Source organism: Odontesthes bonariensis, chromosome 4 (assembly GCF_027942865.1).
Source record: "Odontesthes bonariensis isolate fOdoBon6 chromosome 4, fOdoBon6.hap1, whole genome shotgun sequence".
NCBI classification, from domain to species: domain Eukaryota; kingdom Metazoa; phylum Chordata; class Actinopteri; order Atheriniformes; family Atherinopsidae; genus Odontesthes; species Odontesthes bonariensis.
In genome coordinates, this window is record NC_134509.1 from 24,356,437 (window position 1) to 24,370,322 (window position 13,886).

The following is a 13,886-nucleotide window of genomic DNA, read 5'->3' on the forward strand; positions in this document are numbered from 1 at the left end:
ATGGGAAAAACTAGCTGTGAAGGTAAATAAACCTGCAACAGTTTATCACAATACACCATCAAAGGGATTTTGTTTGGGTATATATGTTCCCTTTTCTAAGGAAGATTGTGCTTAGTCTCGCTTTAACGGTCTCTTAAAATGCTGTTTCAATGACTTGGGCAGAAAAACTCGCAGGAGGCAAACTGAGTTTGGCTGTACCAATACATCGAATGCAGACCCATAATTGGGCTGCATGAGAGAACTCAAATGTCTAAGACGGACCAGACTTTGTGCAGATTTGACCCTACCAGCTTCCAAGTGAATGTCAGTAACAAAACAATAACAAACTAGATAATACACAGGAAGCAAGCATGCGGATTACAATTGCTGTTTTGTCGCTATTACAAATATACCCAACTACATGTCGTATTGATATCAATGCAGAAAATAGGCATCATTGCAGATAACTTGTTGTATTTTTGGTGATTTATAGTGCTGCACCTTTGTGATGTACTGAACAAAGTCCTTGCGGAAGGGGAGCCTGCAGCGTATGAACCACATGGCGATCACATGGTGGGCCAGGGACACAATATACTGGTTGAACCTGGTGGGAATGGATAAAATATGCATGTCAGAGAGTGTCTGTGCAGCTAAGATTACACATGTTCATATGTGTGAGCACTTACTTAGAGGGGTTTGTGTAGGGCAGTGAGATGGCAAACACACTAACATACTGTTCAGCTACAAAGTTGGCATACAGATGGGGCAGGCGCACCAGAGCTGTGAAACAGAGCAGAAGATGAATAACATAAAAAATTTAGATTTGCTTTCCAGAAGGGAAAATGTCTTACTGACAAAACAATCAACTGGAAAATATTTATTTTTTTAAAAAGGTGAAATGAGCTTTGAGAACTCACTGGAGAGGAACTCAAGCATAGGAGATGCCATGGCAACAGTAGCAGAAATGTGTGTGAGCTTGACGATGAGGGCGGGGAGGAGCTTGATCATGATATCAGGCATTTCCACCGTGCACATTGTAAGGGCCACCACACACTGCTTGGCACAGCGGTAAATGAGGCCGGTTTCAAGGCACTGAACCAGTTCCCTCTGCAGGGGAGAAAGGAAATTAATGTTCATGTATGTGTGTGGAGGACAGCTGTTAGCCAAACAAACTTTATGGCTTTAAACATCTTTTGATTGTCAATTAACCCATTAAATGATTTTCATAACATCCTTTAAATCGATGGATTGCGCAGATGGCGTTTAATTCATAGAGTTTATCATTCGTACCTGTCTTGACTGTTCCAAGTATTTGTGATAGGAGGTTATTGCCGTTAACACGGGCACAACCGCCAACTGGACATCAGTGCGGGAAAACCCCTCAGGCGTCTTTTTCAAACGCTCTGAGATGAGGCGATCCGTCACCTACAAAGATATTAGAACAGACCGATGTGATGAAATCTGCCTCTGCACACCTCAGAATATAACTTTACATGAATAAATCTGTAATACCATGCAACAGAGTGTGGAACAGAGCTGATCTAAGCTGCACAATGACGTGAGCAGCAGCACTTTATACTGCAGCATCCAGGGCAACTTGTCAAGAACGAGCTTCAGCACCTTCCAATCCGTCTCCTAAAACAGAAAGAATAAACAGTGATAGAAATCTTCAAAGACTGCAGTGAAATAAATGCACTTAGTAAGGGGTTCTGATGGCCGCATGTTTAATGTACAAAGTCTAAGTGTCAAAACAAGGGCACTAAGTGTGCCATGAAACTAGAAAATATTCCACTGAACTTATGAGCGAGTACAACACCTTTTGAAATAACTGGATCTGGACAGGAGAGGCAGTTGTTCGACCACTGTGACAGCCTCGTTGGAGGAGAGGAACCTCATGCCAACTGTATAGCACGGTCATGGTAATGTTACAGTTGGGGGAGTAGTGAGCTTGCAGTCATTACCCCACTTCACAAAAGATAACCTTGTTACACTGCTGTCAGTGATCTTTGCCCATCAAAGCTGAACCAAATAGAGCCGGACAAGATGCCAAGTGAGTACTTTCAAATAACACAGACAATCACAATGGTTGTCTCACTGCAGGCTCTCCAAAACACAGACAGGTCTACTCATTTCTGTGACTCCCTCTGCTGCAAACTTACTACAACAATGCTGTTGCAGTAAGGTGAGACACAAAGAAGATTACCTGAACAGGCTATGTGAAAGGGACTAACTTCAACTATGAAGTCTGCATTGCCAGTCTAATGCAATGCCATCTGTGTTGAAAGACAAAGGACAAAAATACTGAGTAAAAAGCAAAACCATCAAGAAATGGGTCAACAAGAAGCAATAGAGGGTTACATTAGACACTGTGCCAAAAAAGACGGATCAGTCAGCTAGTAGCTGTCCATGGTCTAATTGCAGATGAGAAAAACACAAGTATTTTAGATTAAAACTGCCAGTCAAGTATTTTTCTATTAAATTTGCAGGGGATCGTAGCTCTCAGGCTATTCGCTGCATGCTCCATCATACCATAACATGCCTCAAGGGCTATTAAGTGCAACAAAACTCAAAACAGGCAGGCCCTGAGGAAGAAAGGAAGGGAGTGGAGTCAGTCTGAAAATATCCAATCGAACACATCTATAAATTAATGGATGAAATTGGAGCTGCTGTGGTGTTATTTATCACCAGTCATTGTAGAGAAGATGATCCAGTTTTTCCTTAGTCCAGGATAGTCAAAACCACACTTTTATATGACTTTAATTCCACTCTTCTCTTATGATACTGATAAAAATCTCTGTGTGCAGTGGCATGCTCAGTGATAGGCTAAATGCTTGTGTGTACCATCTTGAGGCACTGCAGTAAGACGCTGAAGGCAGGTGCGTAGGGAAGATAGGCTGAGCGTATTGAGGCTGTTGCAGCTGGAGGAGCAGCGGCGGGAGCAGGACTGCCAGCTGGAGGAGACGTAGAACCTGTCGGCTTCTTATCACCAACACGCTTCTCTGGCTCCCTGAAACAAATAAAAACTGTTTAACAGTCTTGATATTATCAAGCTGAGTCTGTGGGAAAACATACATCAAGTGTGTGTTCTCACCCAGCGTCACAGTAACAGTAAGGGCTAAATCTGATGGCTCCGTCTTTGTTGGGAACTCCGAGACGGTGAAGCGAGTCTGCACGCATCATTAGGAAGAAGCCAAACACCTGAACAAGAGAGTTTAATATAACAAGAGCAGCAAACTAATTTCGAGCAAAGAGATTAGAAATCCAGTAAGAGACAAGTACGATGGATAAGATGGATTAGTCTTACCTGCAATCGAATGACAGAGGCAATAGCTGAACAGTATTTGTTCTTATAATGCAGCTGCAAGTGGCTGATAAGCAACTCGTATACACGACTTGCATGGCCGGCTGGTAGGCTGTACAGTTTGCTCTGTGAGGAGTAAATGAGAGTTTTATCAAACTCGCTCTCGTACCAGATTTACAAAAGGCCTTCTCCTCATGAACAATGCATTAGATTCTCTCAGCTTTACATTTCTGTCATCACTACACAGCGACGAGTACCAACTGAAGTTCCCGTCCTCCATATTAAGCGTTATTGATGATAAATGCTAATAAATCAACGTTCTATCCTGTAATAAATGTGTAGAATGTGAAATATATCACTTTTTCTGTTCTATTTTTTTACTTAATAGCATTTAAGGTTAATATCTCTACTTATTTACTTCGGAATTTATAGCTCAATTTTATTCATTTATTTAATTTGGAAGTTTTACAGTTTCTTTTTCAATGATCTAACCCCGTATTTATAACAGTATCATTATTGTTTACAATTGCTTGCTTTATTTAATCCTTCCAAATGATTTATTTCATTATACTTCTATCATTTGTTTTCTTTATTTCCACTTTGTATTTTGTATTTCCCTGCACTTTGTAAATATATTCCGCGTTTTGTTTTTTTTTTGTTTTTTTACATGACACGCCCAATCATCTGCATAAATAAGCAGAAATATGCACAGGAGGCTGAGAAAAGGGAAATAAAAAGGGGGGTATACAGTAATTTAATTAACAAAATTACAATAAATTACATAAAACAAAGAGGAAAATGCAAAGGGAAATTAAGAAAAATACAAACAGGGATCAAAGAATAAACATAAATGAATTCATATCAACTAAATTATTCAATCAATAAATTAAATAAACAAGGGCATTAACAAAGTTTAAGAAATACTTTTGAAATTAACAGAAATATTCTATATAGTTATTATTGCATTAATTAATTGTTTTTGCTTTGTTTTAGTATAATTTATTATCCTGTTATTTTATGCATCGAGTCATTAATACATTTTTGTCTGTATAAGAAGTTATGGACGTTTCAGCCCTCTACAGCCTGTAAGACTGATAAAATGGTCAGTTCCACACACAGCTGGCACGTCTATTGGACTCTATTAGACAAAGAACATATCCAGACTAGACTAAATACATAAATGCTCTGTCCTAAGGTACTTATTAAGTTGTGACTTGGGAAAACAGTCATATATTTAAGTTGTTCAAACTCATCAAAAACAAATAATTCAATATCTTCAGGACTCCATTCACTGAGTGTTCCTAACGTTTTCTGGGCCACCTGAAAACCCAATTTACACCTTTTTTTATTATTATTATTTGCTCTATAAATAAAAGGGATTTGTCTACATGGGCTTACCTGCAGGATTTCCAGCAGTCCCAGTATAGCAGTCCTGACATCCTCCATAGGAGATTCTGCAGTGGGGTCTTTCTCAGAAACCTCCATGGAGCCAGAACACACCAGAGAACGACTGGCCACCTAAAATTAAAACTTAGCTGAAGTGGAAAGAACTAAATGACTTTGTAACGTTAACAATAAGATTTTTATTTTTTTTTAGCTTTTCTGTACCCTCTCAATGATGTCCAGCAGGCTGGTGAAATGATGCGTGTTGCAGCCCTCAGCAAGGTCCACCAGCAGCTGCGTAGCCTGTTTTCTGACTGCCAGATCCCGGTCTTCAGCTATCCCACTGAGCTGAGGGATCACAACATTTTCAATCAGCTCATCCTGGAAAAAAATGAAATAAATAACACTTTAATTCACTTATTCTTCATCAGATGTACATTAAAGTAAACAACATCTAAACAGAGATCAAAGTACAAGCAAAACATCAAATACACATTTAATCTCATCTAAAGTTTAGTTATATTAAAATCCTGAAAAAATGCGGAGCCTATTGGGATGGTAGGGTCTTTTTTTTGTTTTGGAAGATCCCCGAGAGAAATGCCCAACATGTATCCAAGCAACAGCCACGATAACAGCTGCTTGAATTCTTTAAATACTAAGAAACGGAGATTCCTTCTTTTGTGTTGGAAACATGTGAGCATCCGTTGGTAAATAAATGAGATCATTCACAGATTAGTATCACTGAGGAAGATTCTCATTGCAACATGGTTGTTTTTGTCATAAATCCTTTTGCTAAAACCTTTCCCCATGACATTTTCCATCAAAGTCAAAGGAGAAGAGTACAGAAAATGATGAAAGGTCGTCATTTTTTGTCAATAAGACCAGACCCCAGAAGAAGGAGAAACAACCCACACAGTCAATGAAAGCAAGCCCAAAATAAGCCACTGTGTTAAACTTAACCATCTTAAGGTTTCTCATAAAACGCAAACCTAGGAATTCTGGGGGCTACAGTGTGCGTTGCTAGATGCTCTCCAGCAGGTTGAAGAAGTGGTGCAATTAAGGTTTATATAGGTCTAAAATGGGATTTTAATTGTTTCTTCTTCTAAAAATGACTTTCTCTGAGTAAAGGTACACAAGAGTCAGTGTTTTAATCAGAATACGGTCTTTATTGAGTTAATAAGCGAATATTGCTGCACAAGTAAACATAGCAAATCGCCTGTAAAATTTGGAAAGAGATGCTTTTTTCAAAGACCTGCATCTCATTTGTTATTTGTACTAGACACAGATGTGTATGTTTGTGTGTGTGTGTGTGTGTGTGTGTGCACTAACCTCATAGAGCTGTCTGTTGGTACTAAGAACGAAGGACAGGATATGAAGCACTTTGATCCTTATCACACTGCGACTCTCGTTCCTTCCAGAGGAAAAACGAGGACAGGTGTGATTAAGACACAGCTGAAATGTGACCCCTGTTATCAATGTTCCAAAGGGAAAAACATCACCTGCCCACTGATCCAAACCTTGATAACGCCCATGTGTGGGAATCCTACCTAAAGAATTTCTCCATGAGGCGGTGAAGGTTCTGAATCCAGCCGTCCTTGGCAGGCTGGATAGACTGAGCCCTGTACGAGATGAGGGTCAGCACTGACGCATCCTGTCCAACACAACATCAAAATGAGAAAAGAAGCTGTACTGTGCGAGATGACTAGATGACAACACAGGAAGACGCAGAGGCGTCGATAATCAGAAGCACTAACAGGTCTCTTGTCGGCACATTTTTCCACCAGACTGAAGAACTTCTCTGTGGAGCCATGGTAACCGTTCTGCTCATAAAGCTCCTCGACTGTGGTCAACAGCTCATAGACGATGGCCTTCAGCTCCGCACTGCCTATTGTCTGAGACAACACAAAAGATGGACAACTTGGTCAAACGATTCTTTTATTTCCTATGTGCTTGCACACGAGCATCGTGTACCTGGATCTGCTGGAGGAGTCGCTCTATGATGCCCAGCAGGATGTCCCATGTGACCACCTGCAGCTCTTTGCCATACTTCTTGATCAGTCTGGTGATGGAGAGGACGATTTCATAGGACACCACCTCATTGGCACATGACATGGCCTAAGTGGCAGAAGTCAGACAGAAACAGTCACTAATTTAACACATTAGATCCATCAAGTAGTCTTTTTTTTAATTTCCTTTGTAATGTAAATATCGAAACTGTGTCTTAAATCTATGGACAGCACAACTGATCCAGTTAAACTGTGAAACAAGTATTTTTATGCCCATGAACATAAAAGTGGACCAAGCCTATGCCACAGCTAGAGTAAACACATGCACAGTTAGGTCAAACTACAGTTATAGCTCCAGTATACAAACACAGAATCAGACTGGAACAACTTCATTTAACAGAGCAGATTGATTTACAACTCGCGCAAAGAGAGAGTGATGCCTCTTGTAAGAACCAAATTCTACTACAGTACGGTCACATTTCACAGTTTTCTGCTGTTTTATGGTTTAATGATGTTGTGCTTTTGAACCTTTAAGAAGAAATTGAATATGGATCTGATTTTGGACGAATACACTGGGATAAAAAGAAACTTTAAAGTCTCTTAATTTAAAAAATATGGCATGTGTTGTCAGGAACTCACTGAATTTGTGAATATTGGCTATGGATATGTGTTTTACCTTGTAGAAAGATGGTAGAACAAGAGTTGGTGTGTTTTTAAGGGCAGGAAGTCTGTGTGCGCCCCACAGTGCCATTCCAACAAAGAACACTGCTCCTCTCAGCAACGGGGCATCCTCCATGTACACCCTGGTGGATATTTCAGGGGTTAGAGGCACATGAACAAGAGAGCCACTTAGTTTTCCACAGCAAAATATGCTAATTTATGTACCACAACTCAGACATATCAAACATAAGCAACAGTACCTCTCTTCCATGATGCGGCACATGGTGTAAATAGCACTGTGGCCGAGGTGAGTGCCCAGAACTTTCCTCATCAACTGAAGACAAAGAGCAGCACAACGACACATGAGAAAAGACCAGAAGAAGTTCCAATTACCTCAAATGAGCCCCCTGAAAGTGTGTGTTCTCTTCTCACCTTCCAGCAGGATTCACAAAACTCCTTAACGTTCACAGTTCGACAAAGTGTTATTATGAACACTGTGAGGGAGTCCGACGGAAGGCAGTTATAGCACACAACTGCGTCCAGGACTTGTAAAGCCACCTGTACATAATGGACATATGGCAGCAGATCACCATCAAAGACAGACAGTCTAAGAAACCAACTAAACCAAAGATTTTACACGCACAACTTTAAATAAACAATTAAAGATTATTCATACATCCAAAATTACAATGGCTAAACTGAGTTGTGTTAATCATAAACTTAATGGGTGTTGGGGTTCGTTTACAGTTAGACCGCATGGCTTTAAGAGAAAGATCTAAATTTATATCAGACTTAAAACAAATTCATTGTTGACACAAATTCAGTTTTTTTTTCCCCAAGTCGATGAAATATTAAAGATCAGTAATCTTACTTCACTTTAGTACAAATATAAGCTGCACCATCAGTCTCTAATCACTAACCACAAAGCAAACTATCATAAAAGCTAAATATTAGCTAACTATTATTGAATCTGTATCTCTTGGCTTTGTGCCGTTCATTTAAAATCTTGCAGATGATGAAAGTACATAAACCGTCACTGTAGAAACACAGAAAATTATGAAACAAGATTTTTTGCTCTCGTTTCTTCAGATTTTTTCAATGTGTTGTTTGCCATAAAGCCACACTGCCTCTATGAAACAGCACTATCCAAGTGAGGCATACTTTATAACTATAAACCACTGCAGCCTCACAGATCAGAGGGTCAAGTTTAAGTTGTGCAGACTTCAGTGCAAAAACATTAGATCTTCAAAAGTGTAAAAAAGAAAGGCTGTTAAGCTTTTGTTTAAATTACATTATTACATTACACTTAGCTGACGCTTTTTATCCAAAGCGACTTACAGCTATTTAGATACAGGGTATTGGTTACAGCCCCTGGAGCAATGTGGGGTTAGGTGCCTTGCTCAAGGGCACTTCAGCCATGGATAGAGGTGTAGGGAGAGGTAATGGCGGGATTTGAACTTGCAACCCTCTGATCTTAAGTCCACCTCCCTAACCACTAGGCCACGGCTGCCAAACGAACATTTGAAAACTCAAGACCAGGCTGTTCATATTTGATTAAAATATAGAAAGTTCTGGTAACCCGTGGACATCTGTAATGGCCATAAACCAAATAACATACAACAGCAGCAACATTTGGAAATGTGAAAATGAACACAAACCTCAATATCTGTTGATGAAGTTGTTCGGTTGCACAGCAGACAGATTTTCCTGCGAAGAGCAAGAGTTTTTAATCAGAAATGGGGGTGAAGTCCCCTGCAAACCTCAGCAGGCATGCCTTTCTATCAACACCCATGTTCTAATAAGATAGAACATAAAACATTACATCAACATCAAGATTGGCAATTAAAAAAAGAAAAGTAAAAGACGCATAAGTGAAAGATGTTGTCACAGACCACTCTCACTCATCAGCTCTCAATTCCCAGTTATCATGAGTGTATGAATATAAGCAAGAGTCACTAAAGGTTGTAGACACAAAGAATCTTTGCTGATACAAAAGATGCTCCTGTGTTTCTTACAAACTGAAAAAAGAACTGGAAGTAACTTCCAGATCATTTCACTCAGTAAGGAAGCTTTCTAAGCACTACGCAGGAGAGGCTATGTGACCGGACCCCTGCGCTGCCTGCAGGGATGAAGAGGAGTGAAACTGTAAGACAAAATAGTGGGTCTGCTCCTTTTATGGTTCCCTGCACATAATCTGATAGGAAGGGATGGCAAGCAATGAGAGAGGAGAGGTACATCTCTTAAATGGAGGGAAAAATGTTTGCCGGCAGGAGGAGGCATCACTTTTAAACAAGGGGCGACTTATCAGAGCAATGATCAATCACTGACAAGATAAATGTGATCAGCTATCAGCTACTGGTTAATGCACAGCCTGGAATGCAACATATTCAGCAAAATTCACTGATTTTAGTCATTCATTTAACACTAGCATTAAGGTAACGGTGTGTGCGTATACATCTACAACTTACTGGACCATGACAGAGACGTTCTGGTCCAGGTAGCAGCTGTTGAACTTCACCAGATTCACAAGAACATGGAGAAAGTCGGAGGTAAGACCTATTTCCATCCACAGGAGGACAAAACGTGCTGAGAGAGAAGAGATAATAAAGTGGAGACAAAAGCACTCGATCAGCTTTATCATTAAAGGAGAACTCCGGGGCATTTGAAGCGCATTTCCATTGCTAGAGGTTGTCAAATACTGATAGTAGGACACAGACAGGTGCAAATCTGCGCTCCCTGTGTGGAGATCGCGCTGTTCGCACACCCTGTCATGCGAGGCTAATACGTGGTGGCTAAGGGGCAAGAGCTAAACCTTCCACGTAAAACAACAACTTGCACACTGCAGAAACGTCACACCACTTTATAAACCATCCAACAATAAAGTCACAAGCCTTACCATCAAAACCAAATGCATGGTTCTCACATTACTGGCATGGGGACGTTACAAAACAACTTTATAAACAGCATGTAACTCACCGGTTGGTTGTAGGCTCGCGCATGTGAAAGCCCAAAAGAGTCGATGGACGATACTCCCATATACAAAACAATTATTTTCTCTAGAAAAACTGTGTTCAAGTATTTAAAACATTACAACAATACATGCCCAGTAATATTGTTTTAATGTTTTAAATACTTGAACGCAGTTTTTCTAGAGAAAATAATTGTTTTGTATATGGGAGTATCGTCCATCGACTCTTTTGGGCTTTCACATGCGCGAGCGTACAACCAGCCGGTGAGTTACATGCTGTTTATGAAGTTGTTTTGTAACGTCCCCATGCCAGTAATGTGAGAACCATGCATATGGTTTTGATGGTAAGGCTTGTGACTTTATTGTCGGATGGTTTATAAAGTGGTGTGACGTTTCTGCAGTGTGCAAGTTGTTGTTTTACGTGGAAGGTTTAGCTCTTGCCCCTTAGCCACCACGTATTAGCCTCGCATGACAGGGTGTGCGAACAGCTCATCTCCACACAGGGAGCGCAGATTTGCACCTCTCTGTGTCCTACTATCAGTATTTGACAACCTCTAGCACTGGAAATGCACTTCAAATGCCCCGGAGTTCCCCTTTAAGGTTGATGTATGATTGTTACAGCATTGCTGTGAATATTGAACTAGAAACACCACTGCACAAGTAGCTCATGCAAGACTGAAAATCAAATACTGGGTTTTTCCAAAGAAGGTTTACTCAGCTTGGGTGTGGTAAGGTTTCATACTTGACATGTGTAAACTATTTGAGCTGCAAAGATGAAGATGAAATAATAGGAAACAAACTGCAGTGTTATGTAATGTCAACACAAAGTTTATCTCTAAAGAGCGACCGGTGACCACATGATCAAACTAATCAGTTTATGTGATAAGGCCCGAGCCACAACCTCAGCAACCTCCTGGTTTATGAAGAGTTTCTTAAATAGTCTTTCCTTAACATTTCTGAATCGCACACAGAGCTTTGTATGCCTTTTGAATATTTTACCTATATCCTCCTCCAGGTATGTGATGTCCTTCCCATTCTCAGTTAACGCCTTGAACACTTCCAATCTGTCTGAGAGGTCCTCGTTGCATGGTTGATAGTCTCTGATCACCTTGAAAAAGTAAGCTCTCAGGGGGCCGAGCCGCTCGCCCTTCACATGAACAGTAGCACTTTGTTAAATAAAAGCAATATTGTGTATGTGCTGCTCAGTGTGTATGGTGTTTGTCTGTACCTGTCCCTGTATAATGGCCCTAAGAAGCAGCAGAACGGCATGTCTGGCCTCAGGTGGCTGCTCTGGAGTCAGCATGTCCTCCACAGCTTTCCATACAGCCTCCACTGCATGCTGAAGAGCACATAGTCAGAGATTAAAAGCACATTTTACCGCATGGATAAACTAAATAAATAACAGAAATAATCCCATACCTCCTCAAATTTTTTCGTTTTGGCAAGATCACAGATCTGGTTCATCATACGTAGGCGGCTGCTCAGACCGCAGTCAGGGTGGAGTTCCTGAGACACATGAAAAGGCCGAACACAGCACAAGATATGATGGGAGAAAAAACACAAAGGCACTTTATTTTAGGCCCAATTCAAATCTGACCCTTCACTAACCCACTCTGTGGCAAGTGTAACTCTGCAAGAATTCGCACATTCAACTTTAAAAAGGTCTTTTCATGAAGGGACGAGTATAAAAGCGCCGGTAAGCCTTGGGAACTTCACGTCATCACCTACAAGCTGTGAATTAGGGTGCACTTTGACCAACAGCACCCAGAATTTAAATGGGCTTTTTCAAAAGAGCAAAAAGGTTATTCAAGCCCTGGGTCTTTTGCATTTCCACCAAGGTCTAAGGTACAGTCAATTAGGCAAATCAAGTCTGCTGAGGTGTGTCACTCTTCCCTGACTCCACAGCGTTAGCACTGCTCCAGTGATCAGAGCTGCACCAAAGACATCTAACCTGGAAGTCCACTTCAGCTGAATAAACTCTGTTTATAGCCGCATTCGGACTGTAGGAACCTTTGGCAGTTCTTATAACCTTTTAATCCACAGGGCCGTTTTCTTCCGCATTCGGACATACAGGAACTCAGGACCATCACCCTCAGTTCCTTTAACCATTTCGCCTCGATATTAGACGCCTGATGTGATCGTCCATGATTAATATCACCATCATGCAGACCATGAACACAGTGGCCTCTCCGTATTAGCTTCTTTGTGGTGTTTTTTCTTCTCTCTTTACTTTTCACGGATTTTGTTTTGTTTTGTTGTTGAATGCGGCGCTAAAGTAACACGTCACTGACGCAGACGGTTGCGCCGCATCAGTCCCGTTCTTAGAACGGCTCTGTCCGAAAGCGGCTAATGTCACACACACGGATGGATTCTGGATGTTATCATTTCTACCTTAGAAGAGAATTAATATGAAACTGTCAGAGAATAATTCTTCAAAACATTCCTCTCATAATCAGAGCCATCTCTCCTCATTCATGCTGCAGCTCACTTGGCCACCGCATGTCACAGTCCGCGCTCTGTCTCATCCTCCGACTCAGACATGAATATCTAACTTTGAACGTCGTGTTTACAAACAGTAACAACTATTCCAGCAGCACAACTTAAAAGTTTACAGACTTTATGAGCTACTGCAGAGGTTAAGCCTGAGATGACTGACACCTAAAGACAGAAATAAAACTCTGGGAATACTCAACCAATCAGAGATGCTCTGAGCTGCAAGCAGGTTTAAGGTCATTTCAAAAGTTCGACTTCCCTAACAAGGTTGTTTTTGTGGGTGACATTTCTTCCATAAAACTCTGTTTAGCCTTTGGGTTTCTTGGTTGAAATGGAGGGGTAGAGCAAGGGACCTCTTAAAAGACCCGAAAAAGCTTCCTGCAACTGAAATCCAGCTTCAACCTGCTGGCCATGACCTGAAAGACTTCTCATTTGTATTCTTTTGTCAACATAAACAATCGTTAATACTGTTATAAATGCTCCCACGTGTCATCTTTAATTATAAATATTGGTATCGCCACATGAAATGACCTAGAGGGTAAAATAATGCAAAGAATATATGCTCATGTACTATCAACCTTTAAATATGAATCACAGGCAACATTTTTATCTACATTTTCATTAAAAGTTTTGTTATTCGTTTCTTGTTGAGGCAGATGTACAGAGCGTCCTCCTATCTGGACAAAATAGGTTAGTGACCCGGCACTGATGCAGACTCACTGTTGAGGAGTTTTCGAACTAAATCTCCTGAGAGTAGTATGTTTGGGACGGCACCGGAAGTGACCGACTATCCACAGGAATTAACAGAGTGGGAGACTGTAGGGGTCAGAGTGGAATTGTGGCATTGTGTGTCCGTGTGTGTGAACAAATGCTTAGAAAGTCTGTTTTGCGCACCTTGATGATGTCAGTCGTTATGATGAACTCTGAGAGTTTAGTGTCACTCTGCTTGCTTGGGGGACGAGGTGTTCCCAGTCCAAAGATCCCCTTCACCTTGTCCTTAAGGCTCTCCTTGCTTGGTTGTTTATTCATGGCCCCGGTCTGGAGGGACGACAGACTATGCAGGCTCCCTGTAACGATTGCATACATTTTGTGTTTT

The 13,886-nt window shown here is 40.9% G+C and overlaps 1 protein-coding gene across 4 annotated transcripts in view; it reads right to left on the bottom strand.

Moving 5' to 3' along the window:
- Positions 1-13,886, bottom strand: part of tsc2 (TSC complex subunit 2) — a 56,950-nt gene that overhangs the window by 39,874 nt on the left and 3,190 nt on the right. For all 4 annotated transcript variants that reach the window (XM_075463564.1, XM_075463566.1, XM_075463565.1 and 1 more), the window contains 23 exons: positions 13,685-13,857; positions 11,717-11,803; positions 11,526-11,636; positions 11,297-11,444; positions 9,798-9,915; positions 8,988-9,036; positions 7,762-7,887; positions 7,590-7,663; positions 7,346-7,472; positions 6,635-6,778; positions 6,418-6,555; positions 6,211-6,314; positions 5,993-6,074; positions 4,889-5,044; positions 4,679-4,798; positions 3,284-3,406; positions 3,071-3,177; positions 2,821-2,986; positions 1,492-1,614; positions 1,270-1,404; positions 897-1,086; positions 666-759; positions 481-583 (listed from right to left, as the gene is read on the bottom strand). In XM_075463564.1, coding sequence (XP_075319679.1) covers positions 481-583; positions 666-759; positions 897-1,086; positions 1,270-1,404; positions 1,492-1,614; positions 2,821-2,986; positions 3,071-3,177; positions 3,284-3,406; positions 4,679-4,798; positions 4,889-5,044; positions 5,993-6,074; positions 6,211-6,314; positions 6,418-6,555; positions 6,635-6,778; positions 7,346-7,472; positions 7,590-7,663; positions 7,762-7,887; positions 8,988-9,036; positions 9,798-9,915; positions 11,297-11,444; positions 11,526-11,636; positions 11,717-11,803; positions 13,685-13,819 — 2,760 coding nt within the window. In that variant the 5' untranslated portion in view covers positions 13,820-13,857. The remainder of the gene's footprint in view (positions 1-480; positions 584-665; positions 760-896; positions 1,087-1,269; positions 1,405-1,491; positions 1,615-2,820; positions 2,987-3,070; positions 3,178-3,283; positions 3,407-4,678; positions 4,799-4,888; positions 5,045-5,992; positions 6,075-6,210; positions 6,315-6,417; positions 6,556-6,634; positions 6,779-7,345; positions 7,473-7,589; positions 7,664-7,761; positions 7,888-8,987; positions 9,037-9,797; positions 9,916-11,296; positions 11,445-11,525; positions 11,637-11,716; positions 11,804-13,684; positions 13,858-13,886) is intronic.